Genomic DNA, 26136 nt, shown 5'->3' with positions numbered 1-26136 from the left:
GTCTCCTCAGGGGAGGCCGGCGACTCCTCGCTCCGCTGGAAGCTCTCCTCCCCTCCGCGCTGAGCCCCCAGGCCCGGCCTCACCTCGCGGCTCCTCCACAGAGCGCTGGTGCAGCTGTCGGTAGCGCTGCAACGAGGGGACGTGCGCCGAACGGCTGACCTCCGGCGGCGGAGACCAGCGCCGCCCCCGGCTCCGGGCTCCCGCTTCCTCCCGGGCCCCGCTGCCACCGCCGCCGCCGCCGCCGCCGCTCCGGCCCCGCTCCTCGGGAAGCCCCATCGCGTCGAGTTGACCTGCACAGCAGCCGCCTTTGCGGTTGCGGCGGGTGCACAGGCGGGGAAAACAGGCCGGCCGAGGGGCGGGGCCTCAGGGGCGGGGCCGGGGTCTGGCGGGTAGGGGCGGAGCTTAGTCAGGTCTCGGTGGGCAGGAGGGGCGGGGCCATGCCCGGTCGGGGCGGGACCAAGGTTAGCAAAGACACAGATAGGAAAAAGTCGAGCATTGCCTGGCGCGTAGGGGCCCAGCTGACTTGCGGAACGGGAGGGGCCGTTAGAGGGAAAGCAGAAGGGGCGGGGCCAGGCGTGACAGGAGAGGAGGTGGGCCCATGGAGTGACGGGGAGTGGCGGGGCTGGATGTGACAGGAGAGGAGGCAGGACCATGGAGTGACCAGGGTGGGGTGGGGTCTCGAGCAGGAAAGAGCTGGCTCGATGAGAAGAGTTGGGTCAGGCCCATCGCGGAACCACCCCGTGGTCTGATTGCACAAACCTGTCACCCCACCGAGTTGGAAAGCCAGATGGAGTAGGGTTCTTTTCAGACTCTTCCCCTCTAGGAACTATCCTTCCATTCTGAGTAAACCTCTCACCTTTGTCCTTAGGAAAAACTCCTCCCGTGGACTTTGAGGGCATGGCCTGGGGACAGGACCTCCTCTCTGCTAATCTTGGGCCCAGCTCAGATTTTCTCCCACCCCCGAGCATATGTCTTCCCTCTCCCTCCAGAGCTCGAGTACAAGACTTATTAAGTGAAGACTAGGAGGAGCCTTCAGGTCTTTGCTAATAAACCCACCTCCTCACTGCACAAATGGTAAACTCAGGGAAAGGAGAAAATTTGTGCAAGGTCACAAAGCAAACAACCACCAAGTTAGGGCCAAACCTAGGTCTCCCGATTCCAGGTCTTTTTATCTCATCAGGCTGTAAGGATTATGTAAATATCAAAGTCTATGCAAACAGGAAGAATCATTCATACTCTTCTTTCCTTCCCAGTCTCTTTACTTCACCAAGAGACCCCTCCCACCTGCCACACCTGGGCTCAATTACCTCTGGCTTCCCTTTATCCCTTCCACTCCAGAAATGAGAGGCCAGGCAGGACCCTCTATCTCCCATCTGCTCTTGCCACCAAGAAGGGGCCCACCCCATCCATGAGTTCACAGAATGGCTGTCAAGGCAGGAAGGATCCTTAAATATCTAACTCCAAGAGTGATTCTGAGGCCTGAAGCAGAAAGCCCACACCTTCAGAAGTCTACACAGGGCTTGTGGCCCCATCTGGCCTAGACTCCCTTCCCACCTGCTCCCTTGTTTCGTTGTTCAGCTAACCACAAGCCCAGCACACCCTAAACTGAAAAAAAAAATCTCCCCATGGTCAGACATATGATCCAGAGTCAACCCAGTCCTGAGGGGATGGTCTCCGGGCTCATTGAAGGGGTATGGACCCCATGGAGTGGACATGGACCCCAGTGAGGAGGTATTAACCACACTGAAGGGACACACACTTCACTAAAGGCACATGGACTTCACTAAGGGAGCACAGATCTTGCTGAGACGTCTCACATTTCACTGAAGGGTTGTGGACCCTGCTAATAAGACATGAATGGCATTGAAGGTCACTGACCCTACTGAGGGGACATGGACTTCCTCCCAGGAGATACAGAAGGTTTATACTTTCCTAAGAGACGTCAACCCCACTGAAAGGACTCAAACCCCACTGAGGACCCTCTCACTACACTGAGGGAATGGACACCATGAAGGGGCACAGACCTCATTTTGTTGTGACAGGCCCTACTTGGGTGATCAGACTTCATTGAAGCATAATAAGCCCTACGGACCTCACTAAGATAGGAACCTCTCTGTGGGGAAGAAAACACACAAAATGGGCACACAGTCCCACATACTGATGGTCTTCTTCCCACCTCACACACACAGCTCTGGGCAGCCCTACCCCCCTCTCCCTTCTCCCCAGCCCTTCTCCCAAGCAGTAGAGCTGTTCCCAACACACTGCTGCCCCCTCCTGTCTACAGGTGTCTCTGCAGCTGCTAGGCCCATAGCAGATTTTCCAGCAGTCCAGGTCATCTCTGGGCCTGGAGCCTGGGGTTGGAGAAGGAGATATATACCTGGAGCTTTACCAGCCCCCTCTCTCTGCCTGTGGACTATGCAATGGAAATTTGGACAAGAGGTCTCATAAGAGAGGGAACCCCTCCCCATGTTTGGAGATGGAGTAGTAGTGCAAGCTATAGTGTAGTTGGAATTCCTCAGAGTGGGAGGAAGATGGATCAGGTTGGACCAGATGAGAATCCACGAGATTAAGGAAATAATAATAATGATAATAATGATTGTGGCATTTAGTGAGTAGGTATCAAGCCCTATACTAAGCGCTTTCCACGTGTTATTTAATCCCCACAACAACCCTCTGAGATGGATACTATTATTCTCTCTATTTTACAAATGAGGAAACCGATACTCAAGGAGATTAAGTATCTTGCCCAAGATCACACAGTTTCTAAGTGGCACAGGGAATAGAACTCAGAGACCTAGACTACCAGAGACACACTCCCCACTCACTACCCTTTTACCTTTTTCCATGCCACCCACTCCTGCCATACCATCACCACCATTATTTCTTTCTCAAAGTGTCCTTTCCAGAACTACATCAAAAACTCTTAAAATAATGGTAAATATTCAGGTTCCAGAGACTGCCCTCCCCCCCCCCCCATCCTAGCCTACTAAATCATGATCTCTAGTGTGGAATCTGGGAATCTGCTTTTAAAGATTCTAACACATGCTCAAATTTGGACTCACCGTCCTATGCTGATAGGTCAGGGGTCCAAGAAGGGGTTTTGATGGAAAGAGGAGTCAGATGAGTCAGATGAGTCAGAGGTCCAGGGTGGGATCTGACGTTCGAGGAGAGGTATTGAAGTGAAGAAGCAGTCTGAGGAGGAAGCAGGTTCTGAGGGTGGGAGGTGAAGTCAGAGTCTGAAGTCGAAAGAGGGGTCTGGGGTCCAAGAAATTTGGGATCAGAGAGAGGATCTGGGGTCGAGGAAAGGTTTGCGGTCAGTGGAAGAGTCTGTGGGCCAAGGAGGGGGTCTGAGGTCTGAGGAGGATTCTAGCTCAAACTGGAAGGAGGAAGAGGTTTGTCCCCTGGGCTGCATAAGGTGCCCCGGGTCACTACGGTTGCTCTTGCAGCGCGCTCTTCTCCTTTTACCCCCCACTGCGCGACCCCGACCTGCCCTCCAGCCTTTCCATCCACACCCACCCCCACCCGCGCACCCACTGCAGGCTGACAGCGCTAAGCAGGCAGGGGCGAGTCAGACCCGGACACTCGCTAGGGTGGGGTGAGGCGCCCCCTCCCGGCGGCCCAAGAGCCCAGGCCCCGCCCTCTCCAACTCCCCCCTCCCTCGCCCCCGCCGCACCACTTCCGGCAAGCGCTGCGCTGCTGGGGGGCGCGGGCGAGGATGGCGGCGGAGAACGAGGCCAGTCAGGAGAGCGCCCTGGGCGCCTACTCGCCCGTGGACTACATGAGCATCACCAGCTTCCCGCGGCTACCGGAGGATGAGCCGGCGCCCGCGGCCCCTCTGAGGGGCCGCAAGGACGAGGATGCCTTCCTGGGAGACCCCGATACCGGTGAGGCCCGCTGGCTCCGTCCCTGTCCCCTGGGACGTCCCCGGTCCTCCTTCATCTGCGCGGAGCATCACCTCCACCCTCCATCTCCCTAATTCATCCCCTTCCTCCTGAACCTCTCCCTTCTCCTCCCTTGTCTCTGTTAATTATCTGGTGGGGTTGGGAATGTATTTCTGCCTTGGAGGCTTAGGATGCGACAAGGGAGAAAATGCCAAGGACTGCAGTAGGAGGGATTGGGGTTACTGCTTGGGAAGAACCAACTAATAAAGAAGGAATGTTGGAGGGAAGATCTTAAGGAACAGCTGTGACCACTCAGAAGAGGCCTTTTCTAGTGACAGAGAGCAGGATAGGACTGCAGCAGGATGGATAGAGGCTAGGTCTTGAGAAGAACTTCCCCACAGCCAGGGATTGTGGGAAGGAGAGACCATGGGGAGAAGCTGAGAATCTCTTCATGTCTAGGGAGGGGTAAAGAGAATATGATTCCCATCTGTTTGTGAGTGATGGCTATTGGGAGACAGGGGGATGGACTGCATGACCTCTCAAAGTCCTTGGGGACAGAGTGCCTTAGCTGTCCTGTGGATTACCTCACCCCTCCCGGAGCCATAGAGGAGCCATAGATCAGGCCAGGATATTAGTAAGGTACCCTGCCCCCTAGGATGCAGGCTCCAGAATTTTACTGTGTTCTCCTCGGTCCTCTGCAGGGACTGCAAGGTGTGGGAGTAGAGAGGGAGGAGACAGGGCTTGAGGGAGACCTGAGGGCCAAGAGCTCTCTGAGCATTTCTTCCCTAGTGCTCCCTCTGCTATCCATGTGGTCCAGCAGTATCCTCCCCTCCATTCTTCATCCTCCATCCTCCATCCCTCTTTCCCTCAACGTCACTTCCTGGCATTAGAGCATCCTTCTGCTTCACTCTCTCTTGCTCCCAGTGCCTACACTTGAGCTCTATCCCTTACTAGCCTGGCAGATCTGTTTCTCTGGCCCAGCCCTCTCTAGCCTGGCCCTTCTGTAGCTATTTCCAGCCTGACAATCCCAAATTCTTTCCCCCTCCACAACTTTCCAGTCTTCTGGCCTTGACCAGCAGCCCCTGCCAAGCTGACTAGACTGTACCCTACCTGGAAGGAGGAGCGAGGGAAGAGTGGGGAGGTTTATGGGCATCGCATGTCAAAGCTGCAGATCAGAACTACTTTTCCAGAGGGAGTAGCCCTGGAATCAGGAGGCAAGAGAGAGAAGTGGGAATATGTAGCCTGGTGGATACCAGCCTGAAACCAAGTCCTTTCAGGGGTCAGAAGTGCCACTTCTGGTCCCAGCACTGCCCTAACTCACTGTGTGACAATGGGCACAGCTACCCTGATCTGGGCCTTAGTTTCTTCTTTCAGCTCAACTGGGAATGCCTCTCTCTCCTAACCTAGAGATTGGAAACCCTGACATGTTTTCTCCTTGTCCCCTATAAATGTTTTAGCATTTATCAAAACTTGTGTTTATTTGTGCAATCATGTGATTATTCCATGTCTGTAAGTCCTATGAGGGTGAGGTCATGACTGTTTTGTTCACTGTCCTTTCTCTACCATCCCGCACAGTGCTAAGCACTCAATAAAAAATGTTGAATGAATAAACGAATGAGAGAGAAGATCTCAGGATGAAAGAATGGCAGGGAAGGAAGTTCACAAACCTCAGAGAGTACCTTGGGGAGTTAACACAAGCTCTGCCCTCAGCTGTACAAAAATCCAGCAGAGACCTTGGTCAGCTGAGTTTCTAGGAACCTGTACCTAATGCCAAGGTTGTACACTAAGGTTCCAAGAACCTTGCCATCATACCTATGTAGTCATTTCAATGCCATCTCTCCCAGCACTACTTCCAAGCCCCAAGGCTCCTTTGGCCCAGCTGGACCAGCCCGTTGTCTAAGACGGCCTCCTATATTCTCAACCTGGTGGTTCTTCCTAGTGGCACTGTCCCATCCTCTTATCCAGGACCTTGGTTGTGCCCAGCTAGCCTCTAGCCTGCCATTCCCCAGAACCAAATGCCAGGCACCCTGCAGCAGGCTCTGTGGAAAACAGAGCTAGATGGTAACCACTCCAAGGCTAGGGAAGTACTTTCTTTCCTCTCTTCTGAGCTCCAGACCTACATGTTCCTCTCTCTCCCAGGCATCTGCTTCTAGATGTCTTGCAGATGCCTTACTTTCAGGATGTTCTCTGCTGAACTCATCATCTCCTCCCCATATACCTGTTCTTCCCCCAGTGTCATTCTCAATTAATGACACTGCCATTCATCCAGTCTCCAAGGTAGAAGACCAAGAGCCACCCATGATTCCCCTCCTTCTTCTTACTTCCAGACTAGGATCAGATGCTCTGTCTCTCCTTCCTAAGTATCTTTCAAATTCCATCTCACCATCTCTGTGATCACCACTGTAGACTAAGCCATCATCCTCTCTTACCTTTATCACCCATAGGCTTCTAGTACTCTTCCTGCCTCTTGCCTCTCCCTCACCCCCTTAATCCCAATCCATCCACAGCCTGCACTTCTGATCATGCCACTGCCTCATTCAAAAATCTTCAGTGATTCTCCCCTTAAGGGAGTAAGCAAGCCAGGGATAACCTCAGTCTCCTGCTAAGCTCTCTCTCCTGAGCTCTAGACTTGCCAAGTCAACTCTGTTCAGGGTTCTTTTGTCATAAACTCGGCTAAAACTGAGCTATATCTAAAAAGAGAGTTTTATTCGATAGCATTACTGAAAAGTTCAGGGATGTGGGGCTTCAGGCGTAGCTGTATCGAGGTGCCTAAAAAGGAATTGGCTTTTCTCCATCTTTTGCTTTGCCTTCCTTTTTATGGGCTTCATCTTCAGAAAGCCTCCTATCTTATGGGGGAAAGATGCCCCCAGCAACAACAGGCTTACATCTTATCACCTTAGCAACCTAGACAGAAAGAAAGCCTTTCTCTTTTCCAATAGTTCTAGCAAAAGAACAAAGTTTGAGTCTCATTGACCTGGTGCTGGTCATGTGCCTGTCCCTGAACAAATCACTATATAGAGGTGCCTGTTCTCATTGGTTAGGCCTAGGTCATATACTTACTCTGGTCAGGAATGAGAGAATGAAGAATGAGAGGGGAGATAGTGTTCTCTACAAGAAAACTGAATGAGGAATGTTGTCTAAGCAGATAAAGATTAGATGCCTTCTAGGCCAGCAGCCTCCAGACAACTCCTGCTGGTGTCCCACAAATTCAGAATAGCCAAAATTAAACTCATCATCTTTCTCCCAAAAGACTTTTCTTCTGATCCCGAACTAACCTTTTCCCAGTGTCCTGCTGTTGCTCTTACATATCAGTAAAATCAAAGGTATTATTTTCTCAGCACTTACACAGTAGGGTACTCAGTAAATATTTTTGTTAAATAAATGAATAACTTAATTATTGATCGGTGGAATAAAAAGTCTTGAATACATCCTACTCTCCTGGGGCCATATGACCTTCACTTCCTGGTTCTTCATATCTGATTGGAGAAAACAGATTGAAGGACAAGTAGCTGGAAATATCAACTAGAATTAGCTTGTAAGTTTGGTTTTTGAGGGTGGAAATAGCTCCTGATGCCATGTGGAGCTATGGAAAGGAGGTTTTCAAGTTACATAGACTCTTGGTTCTGCCCTTTATTCATCTTACGATCTAAAGCAGGCAATTATCACCTTTCTCAGCCCCAGTTTCCTCATCTAAAAATGGACAGAGTAGGCCTATCTCATAAAGTTATGGGAATACTTCAATGAGGGAATGAATGTAAAGTACCTGGTATATAGTCAGCATCAATAAATATAAGTTCAAAACCATTTCCTGTACTTCTTTTGAAACCTCTAGAGGCCAAGGAGAGTTCTGTGCCCACAGTAGGTATTTAACCTCTGTTTGCTGAATGAATTCTAGTTTTATTTACAGACTTTGTGTTGCTGGTGGTGAGGGTTAGAAGCAAGCATGATCAACTGAAGGAGGCTTCCAGAACACAAGTTTCTTTTTTTAAACAAAAGTTTAAAAACAAATTACATGTGCATGGTAAAAAAAAAGAAAAAAACAGCGAGGAAAAGTGAAAGTCCCCTTCTCCATTCATAGCTCCCCACGATTTTTCCTTTTTATTTAAAAATATATGTATTGGGGCTAACCCCGTGGCCTAGTGGTTGAGTTTGTTGTGCTTCACTTCAGCAGCCCAGGTTTGGATCCCGGGCCCAGACCTACACCACTCATTGGTGGTCATGCTGTGGCAACTACCCACATACAAAATAGAGGAAGATTGGCACAGATGTTAGCTCAGGGCGAATCTTCCTCACCAAAAAGAAAACTTAAAAAAAACAAAAGACATATATATAAGTAGTAAAAATTTCAAACAAAAAGTTTTCCCACCCCATCTCATTCCCATCTTCAATATCTTTTCCCAAAAGTAAGCACCTTAAATAATTTCTGAAGATTTCTTGCATATATCAGCATTTTATCCATATATATGGACATTATGATTTCTTATTTAGACAAAAGAGGGGAGTGTGTATCATCGAGGGTCAAGGAACTTGGATTTTTATGATGTTGGCATTGGTGAACCACATAGTATTTTAAATAGGAAAACATAACAGTCAATTTTTAATATTATCCCACAGACTTTTAAAGAGGTTATACTCTTAGCGCATAGCAGCAGGTGCTCAAAAAATATTTATGGAATGAATGAACTTTTAAAAACACATTGTGAGTACATTAAGGTCAAGTTACCAGGCTATTTCTTTACTGTTCACAAACAGCCAGGACCTTTAGGCCATTCAGAGACCTAGTTTCAAGGCTAAGATAACCTAGAGGAGGGAAATTTTAAGATGGAAGAGTGTCTCAGCTCTGGCCAAGGTGGAAAAGGAATGGAAATAACTTTGAGTGCACACCTACAGGGTGCCCAGTATACATCGCCTCATGGAGTCCTTGTACCCATCTGGCCAGTTAGGGATTAGCTCCATTATTAGGGTGAGGAAAGTGAAGCTCATGACTTGAAGTGACTTGTCCATAGTCACACAGCAAGAAAGAGGCTTCAGGTCTCCCCTGCGTGCACTCTTACATCCTCAGATCCATTCTCCAGATAGCAACCAGAGGGATCTTTTTAAAACACAAAACAGATGGCTTCAACTTCTTGCTTAAAACTCTCCAGTGGCTTCCCCTGGCTCTTAGGGTAAAATCCAAGCTTCTCACTAGGCCCACGGGGCCCAGTGCATCTGGCCTTGCCTCATTCCCACTGCTCTTTCCCCTTGTTCGCTACACCAGCACCACTCAGGCTTGGTTATTTTTTTTCTAATGCACCAAGCTCATTCCTACATTATGGCCTTTACACCTGCTGTTTCTTCTTTTTGGAACACTCTACTCACTTACCCCTTGCTCGACATGTGGCTGTCTCCTTCTCATCCCTTAGTTCTTAGCTTTAAAAGTCACCTCCACTAAGAAGCCTTGCCTCATTTCCCCAGCTAAGCAGCCCCCAATTCACACTGTCATTCTCCATCATTTCATTCTTCTTTTTCTTCATAGCACCTGCCACAACTTGTAATGATTTATCTGTTTACTTGTTCATTACCTTTTTCTTCCACTGGTCTGTGAACCCCACGGGGGCAGGAACTGTCTGTTCCTTTTCCCTAGCGTCTAGCATAGAGCCAGACACATGGCAGGCCCTCCGTATTTGTTGAATGAATGAATGGATAACCCAAGGAAGGTTGGAAGCCAGAGACTGTCCGCTTAGTTTAGGTAGCTGCCTCCTTGCACAGAAGGCTGGGGCCCCAGCTAGGGCAGGATCTGGTTTCCAGGGAGGGTCCAACTCCCGCCTCTCCAGGAAGTGTTCTCAGCCCTGGGTCCTGGGTCCCGGGAAAATTGGCCTTGGGGCGGGAATCCAGCTGGCCCTGCTGCCCAGCTGGGCGTCCCTGTCTTCCCAGCCCGATGCCCTGGGGTGTGTCGGGAGACGCTGAAAGGTGAGCAGTGCTGTTGAGGGGGGTTTGTTTGACAGGGGTGGGGAGAGGGGGGGACCCGGAATAGCCCTGCCTGGAGGGCGGGCAGGGCCAGGTAACAGGCACCCAGACCGACCCCTAGCCGCCCGCAGACCCGGACTCCTTCCTGAAGTCGGCAAGGCTGCAGCGGCTGCCGTCGTCCTCCTCGGAGATGGGCAGCCAGGACGGGTCGCCTTTGAGGGAGACGCGCAAAGACCCGTTCTCCGCGGCAGCGGCGGAGTGCTCCTGCCGCCAGGACGGGCTCACGGTCATCGTCACAGCCTGCCTCACCTTTGCCACGGGTGTCACTGTGGCGCTCGTCATGCAGATCTACTTCGGGGACCCTCAGGTGAGGGGGGGAGGAGGAAGCAAGGAAGAGCTTGAGGAGACCGTGGGAATTGGGGAATGGCTGAGGGAGGGAGAGGGGCCAGGAAATGGAAAGGGGAGAGGGCGGTGACGTGGGCGAGGAAGGGCCCGATCAGGTAGGAGCATTTGGGGTAATGAGGGAATAGTCGTAGGGGAGAGTCGAGAGGACAAGACGGCAGGGCTCCCACCCCCGTCCCCTGTGGAGGTTCTGGGTTTAACAGGGGCCTCCTCCTGCCCCAACTTAGTCCCCTTTCCCCTCCCAGATCTTCCACCAGGGTGCCGTGGTGACCGATGCGGCCCGTTGCACATCACTCGGCATCGAAGTGCTCGGTAAACAAGGATCTTCTGTGGATGCGGCTGTGGCAGCAGCCCTGTGTTTGGGGATTGTGGCACCACACAGCTCTGGCCTGGGCGGGTAAGGAGTTCCCGGCTGTGGAGGTTGAGGTCCCCCAGGCCTACTTCTGTGTCCTGGTCTGTGTCCATGGGGAGGTCTCTAAGTTTGAGAGAGGGGCAGCTGGGCCTCAACTCCTTGCATTTTCTCTTTCTACACCCAATTTCACTCCTTTTTCTTTATGTGGAGTCAGAGGAGTTGTTTTCAGAAGCTTTTTTTTTTTTTTTTAACTGGGAAAAGGATTTTGTAAACTGTAAAGGGAGGTGCAAAGTTGGGGGTATAGGGTCATTAGGGCAATGATACTTAAACTTTTAGGGTTTACAAATCTCTACAACAAATCCCCGTGAGTCTGATGAAAGCTTTGGACCCTATATCCTCCAAAAATACACTCCAGGCAAAGAACTGTTAAAACGGAGGTTACAAACTGGCCACCCCTGGGGCTATACCCAGCGCACAGATTGGTTTGGTTTGCACACTTAAATTTTTAAAAGTTTGTTTGCTAGTGTTAAAAAGTTGAGAACTTCCATGAAAATCCAGATTTCTAACATCTCTTGAACCTGGAGAGACCCGGTAACACTGGTCTCATTCCACATTCCCACATGGCTGCAGTTATCTGGTGCTGAATAGAAGTTGCTTCCCATGATGGGGCTTGTGCTGTCCACTTTGCCATAGTATCCACCATTCCCTACTGTTTATCTGTCCTGCTTTCCTTATTATGTTACTTGGCCACAGACCAACCATCTAAGATGCAACCCCCATCTCGGATGGAAACAAGCCACAGAAAAGGGACAAGCAGACGAAGTCCATATCTTGGCTCCTGCAAGACCAGCCCTCTAGGCCCTACCAAAGAAATTCCCCTTTTGGTTTTGCACAGTCTGTCCTTATATAATTTCAGTCCTGGGAGAGGGAGCGGGGGCATATCAAGGCAGCAGGTGCAGGAAGCTGGCAGCAGTCCAGCTATGGTCTTGGGGGGGTGGGGGCAGAACATCCTGCTTTCCCAGTCTCTGGGTTTTCCCTAATTAGGGATTAAAGTCTCCAGTGACAGGCTGGAAGAGGTCCATGAACTCTGGGTCCCCAACCCTCTCGATTTCACTCTCTACCCTCATAAGGTGGCTGACTCTCTGAATCACTGCTGGGAACGGAGCTGTGATGACAAACTGAGCCTACAGCCATCACTGTTGGGAGTTCAGGGGTGGCAGGTTAATTGTTCAGAGGGGTAACATATTATCAACCTCCCCTTTCTGTCTCTCTCCCAGTGGGGGCGTGATGCTGATACATGACATCCGACGAAATGAGAGCCACCTAATTGATTTCCGGGAGTCTGCACCAGGGGCTCTCAGGGAAGAGGCCTTGCAGAGATCCTGGGAGACCAAGGTGGGGGCCCTGGTGAGAAAAGAGGGTCCAGGGGTATCTCCCTTCACTGCCCTTTTACTAACCCAAGCATTACTTTGCTGAGTATTTACTATGGAGGTGAGGAGAAGAGTTAAGCAGGATGGTCTTAGGCTATGAAGGAGACAGGTAGCCCCCAAAATAAATAATGAACCACAAAGTCTGGACGGTTGATAACAGGCAATGACAGCAACACCTTACCTCTCTGGCAACCTTGCCTATCTGGCACGTAGGAAGGAGGAAAACAGGCTGCTGAGCAGCCTGAGATGTCGTGAAGTAGCTGCACTAAAACACACATCTCACTCTGAGCCTGTTGACTGTAACTTTTCCAGCCCACAACATAATATTAGAGAGGAACTGCTCGAGGCAAACCCACTATCCACTGAGAGCAAAGGAAGAAATAGAATAACTTGGAAAAGTAGATATTTAGTACAGTGGTAAAAGCCAAACGTGGCTTATCACAGCTCAGGAGTAATGGTGGTGTGATAACGAAAAGGTTAAATGAAAGTCCCTTGTGCTCTATTTTAAAAGGCAGGCGTAGGTATAATCCAATGTAGACAGGTTTCCATCTAAATTGGTTATGCCTTGGCTCTTAAAAGAGTTTGCTTAATTTATAAATCCCTCAACTGTGATAGATAAAGGAGGCCTTTCTGCATTTGCTGATAGGAAGTCAGGGAGATGGGAGGGATGCCTGCTGGGGACTACTTGTCCCTCCTCTGGGATACTTGGCCTGTGTCTCTCCCCTGTGCCAGCCCCCCATCCCTGGCTTGGGGCTCTGCAGAGTTCAGCCCAGCCCCCCCCTTCCAGTGACCTGGTCTCCTCTCTCCCTCGCCTGCCCGCCTTGCCCAGCCTGGGCTCTTGGTGGGGGTCCCCGGAATGGTGAAGGGGCTACACGAAGCTCACCAGCTCTATGGCAGGTAAAGACCCTCCCCTTAGGGACCAGGGGCCCCTGCCTGTACCCCTCCTTGGGTGGCCTTCTCCTGTCTTCCTGGATTCTTCCCTTCCCAACTCTCCACCCCCCCGGCTAATATCCCCTTCCCTTGCCAGGAATCTCCTTCCTAGGAACCCCCCTCCCCCCAAGACCCCTCCTCCTTCCCCCAGGACCTCCTCCACCCCCTGCTCTCCGGCCCCCCCAGGCTGCCATGGTCCCAAGTCCTGGCCTTCGCAGCAGCTGTGGCCCAAGATGGCTTCAACGTGACCCATGATCTAGGTCAGTGGGGCCTGGGGGTCGGGGGAAAGGCATGAGGTTGATGGAGAGGGGAGAGGGAACCTCTGAGATTTGGGGCCCAGGCCAGAAAGCCCTCTCTTCCAGTTTGCTCCTCAGATCCCCTTACCACCCTATCCCACCATCACTGTTACCCACCAGGAGGCAGCCTCAAATGAGGGGATCTGGGAGGGGCCCATATACACCCCTGCCTCCCCCATAATAGGCTCCTGGGGGGCCAGGGCCCTTAGGGCCCACCACTCAGCCGTCATCCACCCCACCTATTGCGCATCTCAGCCCTCCAGTCCAGTCCTGTCACCCCCATGCCCAGCCTCCCCTCTGCCCGCAGCCCGCGCCCTGGCTGAACAGCCACCTCCCAATGCTTCGGAGCGCTTCCAAGAGATGTTCCTGCCTTCAGGCCACCCGCCACTACCTGGTTCACTGCTGCGTCGGCCTGACCTGGCCTCGGTGCTGGATACGCTCGGCACCTCCGGCCCTGCTGCCTTCTACGCCGGTGGCAACCTCACGCTAGAGATGGTGGCTGAGGTGAGCGTGTAGGGAGCCCCCATGCCCTGAAGGACCCTACTGCAGGGACGTCCTCTTCCCCCTTCCTTCCCTGTCTTTCTTTTAACATATATTTACTGGAGATTCTACTTACTTGAAATTCTAGAATAGACAAAACTAACCTCTGGAGATGGAAAGCAGATCAGTGGTTATTGGAGAAGGGAGGGGTTGACTGGGATGCAGTGCAGAGAACCTCCTGGGGTGATGGAACTGTTCTGTCTTGATTGAGAAAAGTACCTTTGGGCTCACCAGGGCTGGTGCCAACCTGTCCAGGGGCCTGTCCTGTCCCTCCCAGGCCTGGCAGAGACCCAGAATCAGCTGTAGCTTCTCCAAGTCCACAATCCCACCCTGCCCTTGAGTTTTCTAGGACTAGGGAAAACACCTCCTTCACTGGTGACCATCTGGACTGGGAAGATTGATAAAAGGGCTTACCAACCAACCCCAAAGAGTCTTGGTCTGAGACAGTAATGAGTTCTGAGAACTGTTGCCAATAGTTCAAAACTCCTAACGGATAATTATGTTCAAGATAAGGATACACAGACCAACTCAGTGGTTCTCCCATCTGTTCATTGGAGATGATTATATCTATCTCTGCCATACAGTTGTGGGAATTAAATAGGTCTGTCATTCATTCTACACTCACAAGTGCCTGCTCTGTGCCAGACCCTGTGCTGGGCACTGGAGGTATGGATATGGTGATAGATATGGATATGGGCTTAACTGGAAGGGCCAGCAGAGTACTGGCTTTAGATCTGGTGGGTCCAGGGGCTCCAATCACATTGTCAGGACTTTGTCTGTCTCTCTTTCTGTCTCATGACTCTACCTCCCTCTGTTTGAATTCACTCTCTGTCAGATCCTTTCCACACCTGCTCCCTACCAGCCATCCTTCCAGAAAGCCGTCCTAAAGAAAGAGCATTACTCATTCCAGTAGTTCCAGCAAAAGCCTCAAGGTTATATTCGTGAGCCTGTCATAGTTCTCATGACTATTCCCAAACCAATCCCTGTGGCATGGAAAAGGAATGCTCTGATTAGCCAGACCTGGGTCATGTATCCTCTCCTGCAGGTGGAGAAGGGGATGAAGGAGATGCTAACAAATTCCATCAGAGCTTTAAAAGAAAAAAAACCCAGAGTTGAGTTTATTAACTTGTCAGATAAAGGAACACACACCAGCCAAAAAATTCAATGTGTAGTTCACTGAGGGTAGATTAAAAGTCAGGGGTTTCAAGTACTAAAAAATACTAAAAAAAGGGAGAACATTCCTAGTAGCTGTGCTAATTTATGATTGAAAATTAGTGTGCTGGATAGGATGGAATGAGCCCATCAGTTTGTACAAGATTGGTTCATTGGTCAATAGAGTGCTTGGTTACATCTAGTAAGGGTCATTCTTACCAGGGTCATCCAGAGTTCATGGTTTTAGAGTGGCTTTAGTTGGTTGTAAAGAAATGCAGAATTCAGTTTTGATATCGTATAGGCAAGTGCTGCTATAAGTGGAAAATCTTCCTTTTATATAGGCAGAGAGAGCAGTACATGCAAGGACACGGAGTCATGAGTTTAGGAACTGCAGGTCACTCTGGGTGGCAGTACAGAGTTCATTGGGGAATAGCAGGATACGAGGTAGGAGAGGTAGGCAGGGGCCAGATCACCAAGGGCCTTGAAAACCCTATGAATTCTATTAAGTCATTCATAGAATGTACCCAGTGCAATGTCAGGCTCATAGTAGGTGCTCGGTGTTAGTGCTTTTCCCTATTCCTTTTTTCTGGAGTATCCAGGGCTGATGGGGTCCTTAAAGGCTATAATGGGAGTTGCAGAAGGCACAAAAATGATAAACATCTGATCTGTCTGTGATCCAAATGTATACAATAGGCCAAGCCCTATTGTACCACATGCTCAGAGTGTGGTCTGTGGCTCACAGCAGTGGTGGGGTCATTCTCTCCCCTCCAGGCTCAGCACGCAGGGGGTGTCATAACTGAGGAGGACTTCAGCAACTACAGTGCCCTCGTGGAGAAGCCCGTGTGTGGCGTGTACAGAGGTGACCTCTCCCCTATCTCCCAGGGTCCCCACTCAAGAAAAGCCTCCCAGTCCATGGCCACATCCTTTTGGCCTAGAGACTCCTCCCCATTTCACAGGAGAGAAAGTGAGGCAATGAGCTGCCTGCGCAGCCAATTGTTGAAGCAAGCCAGAGCCAGCCTACCTTCTGAAATAGTCATGGGGTCAGCTCCCCCAGTATTTAGGATATGGGGAGGGAGGTCTGGTCAAAGACTCAGTCCTGGAAATTGGGGTTCTGGCCATAAATTTTCTTGATTTGGGCACTGTGTTTCCTCAGCCCCCTCCTCAGCCCCACTCTCACTGCTCTGTACTTCCTAAGAAGAATTTGTAAGACCAAAGTCCATCTAAGCTTCAGGTTAGAGCAAACCTTTCAAGACAGTCATAGACCCGCCGCTCATTGTGCCAAAAGGAAACTGAGGCCCAGAGAGGGAATGGAACTTAACCTGCCAAACTCAGAATCAATGAGGAACCCAGAAAGCCAAGCTTATGACATGGTTGAAATCCATGTTTGCTGAACCCAAAATGGTAGCTTCCAGGGTCCCTCAGAAGATTCTCCGGTTCCCTCCCCTCTTGGAGGCCCAAATCACCTCAAGCCCCAGGAGAAGCCACCTCTGAGTTCAGGTTTCCAGGCCTCAATCTCCAGCCTGATTCCTCTGCCAGAGGTGGTGGTATATGGAACAGAGGAAAAGCATAGCTTTGGAGCCAGGAAGACTTGGGTTTGAGTACTAGCTGTGCCATTCACCTTGAACAAATTACTTCCCACTCTGAGCCCTGGTTCCCTCCTTAAAATGAGATAATAATAGTACCTGCCTCTCAGGGTACCCATGAGGATTTGATGAGATATGATGTTAGAGTTGCCCTGATCAGAGTGGGCACTGAATGTATTTGATTTCAAAAACACTCAGTGTGTACTTGATTTTCCATCTCCCTTTCCTAGCCTGGGTTCTCTTGGCAATGCCAGTACCTTGAGTACTCTGGGTTCCCTTTGCCTCCTGTAACCTTGGACTAGCTGCCTCTCTGTGCCTCAGTTTCCTCACCTGTAAAATGGGGATTATAACAGTACCCATTGTGAGGATTAAATGAATTAATTAATGTTAGTGTTATGTGTCGGGTATTATTATTATTCCTTTGATGTCCAAACATCTAATAACAGGGGCCTCAAATAGAAAGAGGAGGTTGCTGCTCCCAAGAAATTTTCTGGGTGGGACCATCAGGGGCCTTGAAAAGTATGCTGGTCTGTGGGAGGAGCTGAAAGGCACATGGTGGACCAGGAATCTGGACATCTTGACACCTGTCTCTGCTCTGCCAATGGACTGCAGTGTGACTCTGGGCAATTCACGATCCTCTTGAGCCTTAGTTTCCTCACATGGAAGAGGACACTAAAGGCCAGTTTTCTGGGTTGAGTCCTGGCCCTGCCCTTGACTCTGCATATGAACTTGGGTGGGTCCCTTTGCCTCTCAACACTTTGCCTCTCAGTGCAGTTTCCCTATCTGATGAGGGAGTCCAGTGCAATGGTCTCAGTCTGTGTGATGGTGGGATGTAGAGATGCCTTGACCCCTCCCCTGCCATCTCTCATTTCCTGTCCTTTCAGGCCACCTAGTTCTCAGTCCCCCACCCCCGCACACGGGCCCTGCCCTCATCAGTGCTCTCAACATCCTCGAGGGCTTCAATCTAACCAGCCTGGTGTCCCGGGAACAGGCTCTTCACTGGGTGGCAGAGGTAAAGCTGATTCCTCCACCCTACCCTGGGTCTGGGGACACTGGAAGTGAGGGGATGGGGTGCTGCCGTGGTGCAGGACTAAGTCACCTCCAAGTCTTCTCACACATGAGGATCCTGGGTGTGGGTGCTGGGAGGGGCCTGGCAGCCTCTTCCACACCCCAGCTCTGTTTTTAGACCCTGAAGATCGCATTAGCCCTGGCCAGCAGACTGGGAGATCCCGTCTACGATTCTACCATCACCGAGAGCATGGATGACATGCTCAGGTGGGTCCTAGGGCAAGACCCTGGGGACTGCAGAGGTGGTGCAGGATATGGGGGAAAGAACAGGTGAAAAGCAGCTAGTGGAACAATAAAGCCTGAAGTCCCAAGTCAATTTCAACTCAGCCCCAACTCACAGTGTGCCACAGTGGTTGCCTCTCCTTGTATCTCAATTTCCCCATTTGTACAATGAGTTGGTCAACTTCACCTGGCTCTCAAATTTTTTTGACTCCTATATGGACCCATCTGTTTCCCCTTTTGAGTGGGAAAAGAAAGTGTAATATCAATAATAACAGTCTCCAAGCAAATACTGGAGGTGGTTGGGATTTTGATTTTACTGTATCTACATTAGCAACATAACACAGTAGGAAGACTGTGGACTCTGGTCAGACTGACTCATTTCAAATCCCAGCTTCACCATCCACTAGCTGTGCAGCCTGGGCAAGTCATTTTTACTCTCTAAGTCTCAGTTTTTGCAAGGGGGCTTGACAATAATGGTGCCAGCCTCAAGAGGTCATGGTGAGGACTAAATGCATCCAAAGCACTTAGGACATTGTCTGGCACATAATAAGTGTTCAACCAATATCATTATTATTATTAATTGGCAATAAGTGTAAGAATGGTTACTATTTAACTGCTCCTATAACTGTCTTAAAGGCCAGCTAAGGAAAAATCAGAAGCCAAAAATAGAGTTAATGCAAATTTATATTGCTACTCAAACAACCCTCTATGAATTAAGTTGGAAATGTTGAGACTAAATGAGAAGCTTATAATTGAAAAGCACAAATGAAGCAACTGAAAACGATAACCAGCTCAAGGCCCCACGGATGAAGGCTAAAAACCAAGCCTCCCCCGCAACCCACTGATCCAAACCACATGAAACAAAGCCCTCTGTGCCTTCTCTGTGTGGTCACCAGCCTTTGTGGTTGGAAATGGAGTGAATGTCTTCAGTAATCCTTGGTAACTTGTCATTCTCTAATCAATTAGAGTAACTGAACTAAGAGTTATTAGGTAAGAAACCCTCAGTTGAACTTTAAGAAGTCTGGAGAATTGCATGTTGTTTTCAAGATCAATACAAATTTAGCTCTGAAACACACACACACACACCCCTATATTAAATTCATTCAACTAATTCATCCAATAAATAGTTATTAAGCACTTACTATGTGCCAAGTCCTCCTGTGACTTAAAAAAATAATTCTAATAGCAAGTAAAGATCCCTGTATACAAAACCCTCCCTTGACTAAACTCTTAATAAAACTTTAGTTCTGGACTACAAACATTAAGTTAAATGAATTCAATTTGTTCATTCCAAACAAGTGTTTTCTGAGCATCTACTATGTCCTAGCTACTTTATAGAAAGAATTGAGTAAAATCAAGTAACTAAAAAATTCTTGATTTAAACATAAAATAAATTAAAAATTGGCTCTAGAAGTGAATCTGAATAACACCTGAATAAATTTGTTCTGCTCAGCAACTATTTCCTAGATATTTCCTATTTGCTGGGAACAAGTGAGCTTCTGCTCTCATAGACCTAGTCGTTCAGTGCAGGAGGTGGATGTTAATCAGATAATTGCACAAACAGACATCACAAAGTGTGGTAAGTGGGGCATAATGAGAGCCTGTTGTGTGTTCACCTCCTACCCCTTGTCTTTTCAGCAAGGTGGAGGCTGCCTACCTCCGGGGCCACATCAATGACTCCCAGGCGGCCCCTGCCCCCCTCCTGCCTGTCTACGAGCTGGACGGGGCTCCCACTGCTGCCCAGGTGCTGATCATGGGCCCTGATGACTTCATTGTGGCCATGGTCAGGTATGCCAGCTCAGACTCAGAACCTGGCACAAGGGATCATCTGGACAAGGAAGGAGGTGGGAGTTGGATGAGAGTGAGGGCTGCCTTGACACTCACCTGGCTCCAACCTCGGCCTGCAGCTCCCTGAACCGACCCTTTGGCAGCGGCCTCATCACCCCCTCAGGGATCCTGCTCAACAGCCAGATGTTGGACTTCTCCTGGCCCAACAGGACTGCTAACCACTCCGCGCCCAGCCTGGTAGGGCCTTGCTTTCCTTTTCCCCTGGGGACCTTGAGGCTAGGAAGTATGGCTGCCCCTCCCTCCCTAGTTCCTCTAGCAAGTTCTATTATAAAGAAAAGGAACTTAAACAAGTTGTCCACTTCATCCTCAGCTCAAGTCTGGGGCTTGGAGCCTGGCGGGTCCAAAGAAACCTTGTCCCATTCTATCGCTGTCTCACTGTGTGACCTGGGGAAAGTCTTGACCCCCTCTCTGGGCCTCAGTTGGGGCATTGGGGATAATTGACTCCCATTTGATGCTTTGGGCATTTTATAGCATTAGTAGTCTATGACTGTGTGATGCTCAGCTGATGGGGCTCAGCCCTATTTTGTGGCACTAAAGGGAGACCCAAGGAGAGAGATAGGAGTTATTGTCTACTTGGAGGCCAGTACTCTACACCCTGCAAGCCAGGGCCCCAGCAGGACAAAGACAGATAGAGGTGACCAGCGTGGGGATTATCCTGTTCTTCCCCATAGCCATCTTTCTTGTCTTGGTCCCCTCTCCTGCCACCCATGGTAGCCCCATAGCAGCCCCATAGCTTGGTGGGTCAACTCTCCACCCCAGTTATCCAGGGACCCTGCCTATTTCACAGACAGCAAACTGTGGCTTAGGAAGGGGCTCATCTCCCATGAAAACTGGGCCTATGGAAGACGCTAGAGAGAGAGGTTGGAAGAGTGATGGGGTAGCCCTTTCCTGTCTCGCCCCACCTCTTATCTCCCTTGTGTTTTCTATCCTCTGACAATAGGAGAACTCGGTGCAGCCAGGGAAGCGGCCATTGTCTTTCCTGCTGCCCACTGTGGTCCGGCCAGCGGAGGGGCTCTGTGGGACCTACCTCGCCCTGGGAGCCAATGGAGCTGCCCGGGGCCTCAGCGGCCTGACCCAGGTGAAGTTTCCGCCTTAGGAGGCCTTTTGTGGCCGGGAGCCAAACTGTGGCCTGGGCTGCCGGTGCCTCTTATGCCTCTGGCCTGTTCTCATCCTCTCAGCAAACATGGGCTGAGGCTGCTTTGTGCCAGGCCCATGCTCGGCACTGGGGACATGGATTGCTCTGTTTCTTAGCAAAAAGGGAGCCCTGAAGCTCCCTGTCTTCCCAGGTTGCAGGGGAAATCGCAGGGCCAGTAGAATTGAGAATGGGCAGGCAGTTTGGTTCCAGAGCCTACCCATCGTCCTAACCACTAAGCTACAAGTCCCCACATTGTACCCTGGACCACCCCCAGCTATTAACCCTGACCTGGTCAGGCAGGAGGGAGGAGAGCCCTGGAATGGATTAAAGGAGACTGTATGCTAGTGGTGCCGCTTTCCTGGCTCACTCTAAACTCTGGAGTGAATCACTTTAGTTCTCTGGCCCTCGGTTTCCCCTCTGTGAAGTGAGGACAGTCATCACAGGCTTGCCTGTCTTGAGCTGTTGAGAGGCTCGGATGACACCCCTCGTATAAGGGTTCTAAAGACTAAAGAATCTGGACCATGGGTAAGGGCTACAGAGTCCTGAACCCCTACCTCTGGGACAGCCCTGACTTCTGCCCCTTGGCTGCCCACAGGTTCTGCTGAATGTCCTGACCTTAAACCGGAACCTGAGTGACAGCCTGGCCCGTGGCCGCCTGCACCCGGACCTGCAGTCCAACCTCCTGCAGGTGGACAGTGAGTGCAGAGCAGAGATCCCCATGGGGTGGGCACAGGGCCGGGCGGAGAAAGGGGCTCCTCCCTAGGGTGCCCCTGCCTCAACCAGCATCAACTCCCTGCCAGTGAAAGTTCGATTTCTTTCAACCAACTCCTATTGGAACAGTGAAAGATCTGGGGATTGGAACCAGTCCTGCCATTTCCTTGCTGCGTGGCCTTGGGAAATTCATGTCTCCACTCTGAGCCTTGTTTTTCTCATTTGTAAAATAAGATATAGTTGTTCATTTTGCAAACCATTCATTCAGCAATTTGCATTGAATACCTCCTGTGAACTAGGCATTATCCTAGTTGCTGAGGATACCACATTTACAGGCAGACAGGAAAATAAAGAAAGAAGTAGGAGAAAATAAAAGAAATGATCTGCAGAGCAATAAAGCAGGATGATGCATAGGACTGACTTGATGACTGGGGAAGGCTTCTTTTTGGTGACATTTAAACTGAGATCTGAAGAGTGAGAAAGAGCCCACCATGCAAAAAACTGGGGAAGGCTTTGTAGGCCAAGGGAACAAATGCAAAGAACTCAGGGCAGGAATGGGCTTGGCGTGTTTTGGGAGTGGAAATGAGACCAGGGTGAGTGAGAGTGAGATGAGATCAGAGAGGCTGGCAGGGGCCAGATCACGGACCTTATAGATTATGGTGAGGAGAAGGACTTTCCTCTAACAAGGACAAGTACTTAATTTTGGACGGAGCTTAACTTCGTAACTGGGAAAGTATGTGCACCTTTGAGGAGTTTTTATTACAATAGACAACGTATTATGCTAGTCCACAGGGGATACAGAATTGAATGAGACATGGTCCTTGCTTGCTCAGTATTGTTCTCCCCATTTTACAGATAAAGAAACTGACACCCACCGAGGTTATAAAGTAGTCAAAGATCAACCAGTAAATGGCAGAACTGCAATTAGAACATATACTTGACTGATACCGAAGACTCAATTCTTTACTGTATGGCTCTTGATATCTCTTGGACTGAAGCATGTTAGAAGCCACAGACCTACATCCTCAGCAGTCACACTCTGTAGTTGGCCAGTGACACTTTGGATCCCAGCTGATGGATGATGAGGCTAAGTCCTTAAAAATGAATTGTGCAGGCCAGCCCTGGTGGCCTAGTGATTAGGTTTAGTGTGCTCAACTTCGGCAGCCTGGACTCGGTGTCCAGCTGTGGACCTACAGTACCGCTTGTCTCTCAGTGGCCCTGCTGTGGTGGTGGCTAACATACAAAAAGACGAAAATTGGCAACAGATGTCAGCTCAGGGTGAATCTTCCTCAGCAAAAAGGATTTTGCTCAACTAATATCTTTTGGTCTCTATTGAATGTGAGGCTCTGTGCTAAGTTATTTGGAGGGGGGCGGCTCATCCTAGCCTTTCTCTGAGGGGCTCACAGTCTAACACAGGGATATGAGGAGAGGAGGCTTGGCGAAGGGAAAGTTATCCACCTGAGGGCTCTGGGAAGCTCAATGGAGGAGGTGACAACTGGCTGGCCTTGAAGTATGAGCAGGAATTTGGCACATGGAGGTAAAGAATGTTCTGGACAAGGGGAACAGCCTAGGCAAAAGCCAGAAAGAATGGCTCAGAGAGCAGCCAGGAGTCCAGCTGGACTAGAGACATTGTTTCCCAAACCTCAGAATTTATCCAGCACCTTCCTGACTTTTGCCACATTTGCACACCATCTAAACCATTATTTACGTAATGTGTGCCTCTAAATGGACTTCCTTTTTAATCTAAATGTATTTTAAAAGTAAATCTTATAATCACAAATGGAAAAACAGCATAATTTGCCATTAAATAGATAATAAGTAGCTATAAAAAAATCAAATGTTTTTAGGTTTTAGTTAGACAGTGTTGCTCCCAGAAGGCTCTGAAGTCTGCTGTCTCTGTTAAAGATTAGAAATGTTAGAGACCAGACCGAAACTTAGTCCTTACTATTATCGAACGGATTGAAAGTGAACCACAAAGCGAATACATTTCCAACTCGGTGATTTAATGCTATTCTTGTGCCTTTATCTCAAGAACTACCAAATCACCCCATTTAGCGAAATAAGACCACATCTTTGTTGAGGAGAAGTGGGAAATGAGATTGCAGGGTTTATCATGGTGGTTGTGTTAAGAAGGGTGGACTTTATCCAACTGAGTAGGGGAGGGATATGACCTGATTTGTTTCATGTAGGGGAGGTGGATTGAAAGAAGGAGAACTTAAGCAGGGGAAATACAGGAAGCACCTGGGATAATGGTTCAGGCAAGAGATGATGAGGACCTGAATTTATGCAAGAGGATGGGGATGTGTTCATTTATCCGCTAAATACTTGCCTCACTTACTATGTCCTCACCCTGTTCTAGGAACTGGGGATCAATAGTGAACAAGACAACATTCCTGCCTTCAAAAAGCTTATAATCTAAGGGCCGGCCCGTGGCGCAGCGGTTAAGTTTGTGTGCTCCCCTTTGGCGGCCCAGAGTTCGCTAGTCCTGATGCTAGGCATGGACCTACGCACCACTTATCAAGCCATGCTGTGGCAGGTGTGCCACATATAAAATAGAGGAAGGTGGGCATGGATGTTAGCTTAGGGCCAATCTTCCTCAGCAAAAAGAGGAGGATTGGCAGTTAGCTAAGGACTAATCTTCCTCAAAAAAAAAGCTTATAGTCTAGCAGAGGGAGACACAGTAAATAAATAAACAAACACAGGTAGCGTTAAGTACTTTGAAAGAAAACAAAGCAAGGTAAGGATAACAGGGGCTGCTGTTTTAGATAGTGGTCAGGGAAGTTCTCTCTGAAGACTGGAATGAAGTCAGGGAGCCAGTTTGAGACTGTCTAGGAGGAGAGCATTCCAGGCAGAGAGAACAGCAAATGCAAAGGCCCTGAGGTAGGAGCATGTTTGGCCTACTTGAGGGACAGCAAGGAGGCTAGAGCAGAGTTAAGCAAGGGAGAGAGTGGAAGAAAGTGATGAGACGAGTTTAGAGAGGTAGCAAGATACCAGATGATGTGTGACCTTAGGAGCCATGGTAAGGACTTTGGATTTTATTCTAAGAGTCATCAAAGATATCAGAGGGTTTTGAGTGGGGGAAGTGACATGGTCTGACTAATGGTTTATAAGGATCCCTTTGGCTGCTGTATGAATAAGCTGTAAGGAAGGCAGGATTGGAAGCAGAAGGACCAGTTAGTGGGCTGTGCAGTAATCCTGGCAAGTAAGGATTGCAGCTTCAGCGATAAGACCCCAAAGCCCTTTTTCTAATATTAAGAATGATCGTATATTATTGATAACTTACTGTATGCAAGGCTTTGAGCTCGGTGCTTTCTGTGTATTATTGTCTTTAATCCCTGCAACAACTTCTTATACTAGGTTCTTGTATAACCCCCATTTTATACATGAGGAGACTGAGGCTCAGAGAGGTAAAGCAATTTGCCCAAGGTCATACAGCTCCTCAGTGGAGCACCCAGGACCAGGACTCAGGTCTGACCAAAGGACTCCTAACAAGTGCTGGGAACACTCTGAATGTGTATAATTTGGGGGATGGTTTTCAGGTGAGTTCACAGAGGAAGAGATTGAGTTCCTGGAAGCCAGGGGTCACCATGTGGAGAAGGTAGATGTCTTATCCTGGGTCCATGGCAGCCGGAGAACCAACAACTTCATCATCGGTGTGAAGGATCCTCGGAGCCCAGATGCAGCTGGAGCCACCATCCTGTAGAGCAGTGGGGTGGGGTGGGAGTCTCTGCTCCCCCCCTTTGCATGTTCCTAGAGTCCCTCCTTCTCCCAGGTTTGGTCTCAGGTGGACCCCAGGGATGCCCCAGCTCAGGGGCCAGAGGGGATGCTTAGCAAACCCTATCCCAGAGTAACTGGAAAATTCTCCATCTGGAGGCTGGTGGTGGTGGTAGTGGTGGTAGTGGTGGTGGTGAATGTCAGTGTCCACAACCAGGCAGGCGGGACCTTGAGGAGTCAGACTATCTGTCTGTCTGCCTCCTTTCCCTCAGCCACGCTGGCCCTGAGCTTAGGGATGTGCTTGCAAATCCTTCTCAAGGGTCCTCACAACCCCAGCATCTCCAGTCTGGCCTGACCTTGGCCTCATCTTCCAGCTCCCTTCTCCTGTCCCCAGCCTCATTTCTTAAATGACTAGGATTTTTTTTAATGGACCATCCTGGGGAGAGAGTGCTCTCCCTCCAGGTTGAGGCGGGGGCCTTGCATCTGGGGAGCCCCAGGGTATGAGGTAGGGGTGGGGGTGGGGACCAGCTCAGGGGCTTCCATTTGCAAAGGGGAATTAAAGAAAGAATATTGCTTAACCATGGCTCTGGCTTCTTTTGTGTTTGGCTGTGTTGGGAGTGGAAGTGAGAGAGGAGGTGTTGGCTCACCCTGTCCCAGTAGCCCTGACTCCAGCACAAGCAGGTGTCAACTTTGTGGGGGTTGTAATAATATCTGCCATCTATCCAAGAGTTTCATTAATAAAAATAAATAAGAAGAATAATTATAATTACAGATAGCATTTTTGAACACTTAAAGTGTGCCAAGCTCTATGCTAAACACTTTACGTGGATAATCTTATTTAATCTTCATTACAAACCTCATGAGAAAGGTACTAATATTATTCCCCTTTTACAGATGAGAAATTGGCAAAAAGAGGTTAAGGGACT

The 26136-nt window shown here is 49.6% G+C and overlaps 2 protein-coding genes across 10 annotated transcripts in view; one reads left to right on the top strand and one right to left on the bottom strand.

Annotated features, from left to right (window-relative positions):
- The window catches only part of ACSS2 (acyl-CoA synthetase short chain family member 2), a 50284-nt gene extending 46630 nt beyond the window's left edge, over window positions 1–3654 (bottom strand). The window contains exon 1 of one of the 4 annotated variants that reach the window (XM_070588172.1): window positions 3063–3654. Coding sequence is in view for 2 of the 4 variants with exons in the window: in XM_008524508.2 (XP_008522730.2) it covers window positions 84–276 (193 nt within the window). In the remaining 2 variants the exon portion in view is untranslated. Of the gene's footprint in view, window positions 1–83; window positions 361–3062 lie in introns of those variants that run through there. The other 3 variants (XM_070588171.1, XM_008524508.2, XM_008524507.2) reach the window with 3 other exon arrangements.
- On the top strand, window positions 3533–25559 carry GGT7 (gamma-glutamyltransferase 7). 6 transcript variants are annotated; one of them, XM_070588175.1, is made up of 15 exons: window positions 3533–3884; window positions 9959–10194; window positions 10475–10626; window positions 11859–11976; window positions 12841–12908; window positions 13128–13201; window positions 13545–13741; window positions 15701–15788; window positions 17397–17524; window positions 17699–17787; window positions 19441–19590; window positions 19710–19827; window positions 20591–20728; window positions 21381–21480; window positions 25036–25559. In XM_070588175.1, the coding sequence occupies exons 1-15, from the start codon at window positions 3716–3718 to the stop codon at window positions 25197–25199; spliced, it is 1989 nt and encodes a 662-aa protein (XP_070444276.1). In that variant the 5' UTR covers window positions 3533–3715; the 3' UTR covers window positions 25200–25559. The 6 variants fall into 6 exon arrangements, with proteins under 6 accessions (XP_070444276.1, XP_070444274.1, XP_070444275.1 ...); XM_070588173.1 differs by having other exon boundaries at window positions 3666–3884; window positions 12744–12908; window positions 13093–13201; XM_070588174.1 differs by having other exon boundaries at window positions 3666–3884; window positions 11859–11988.
- Window positions 25560–26136: the final 577 nt, after the last annotated feature.

This window comes from Equus przewalskii, chromosome 21 (assembly GCF_037783145.1).
Source record: "Equus przewalskii isolate Varuska chromosome 21, EquPr2, whole genome shotgun sequence".
NCBI lineage: Eukaryota > Metazoa > Chordata > Mammalia > Perissodactyla > Equidae > Equus > Equus przewalskii.
The sequence above is the reverse complement of the archived record's forward strand: the minus strand, read 5'-3'. Positions and strand labels throughout refer to the sequence as shown.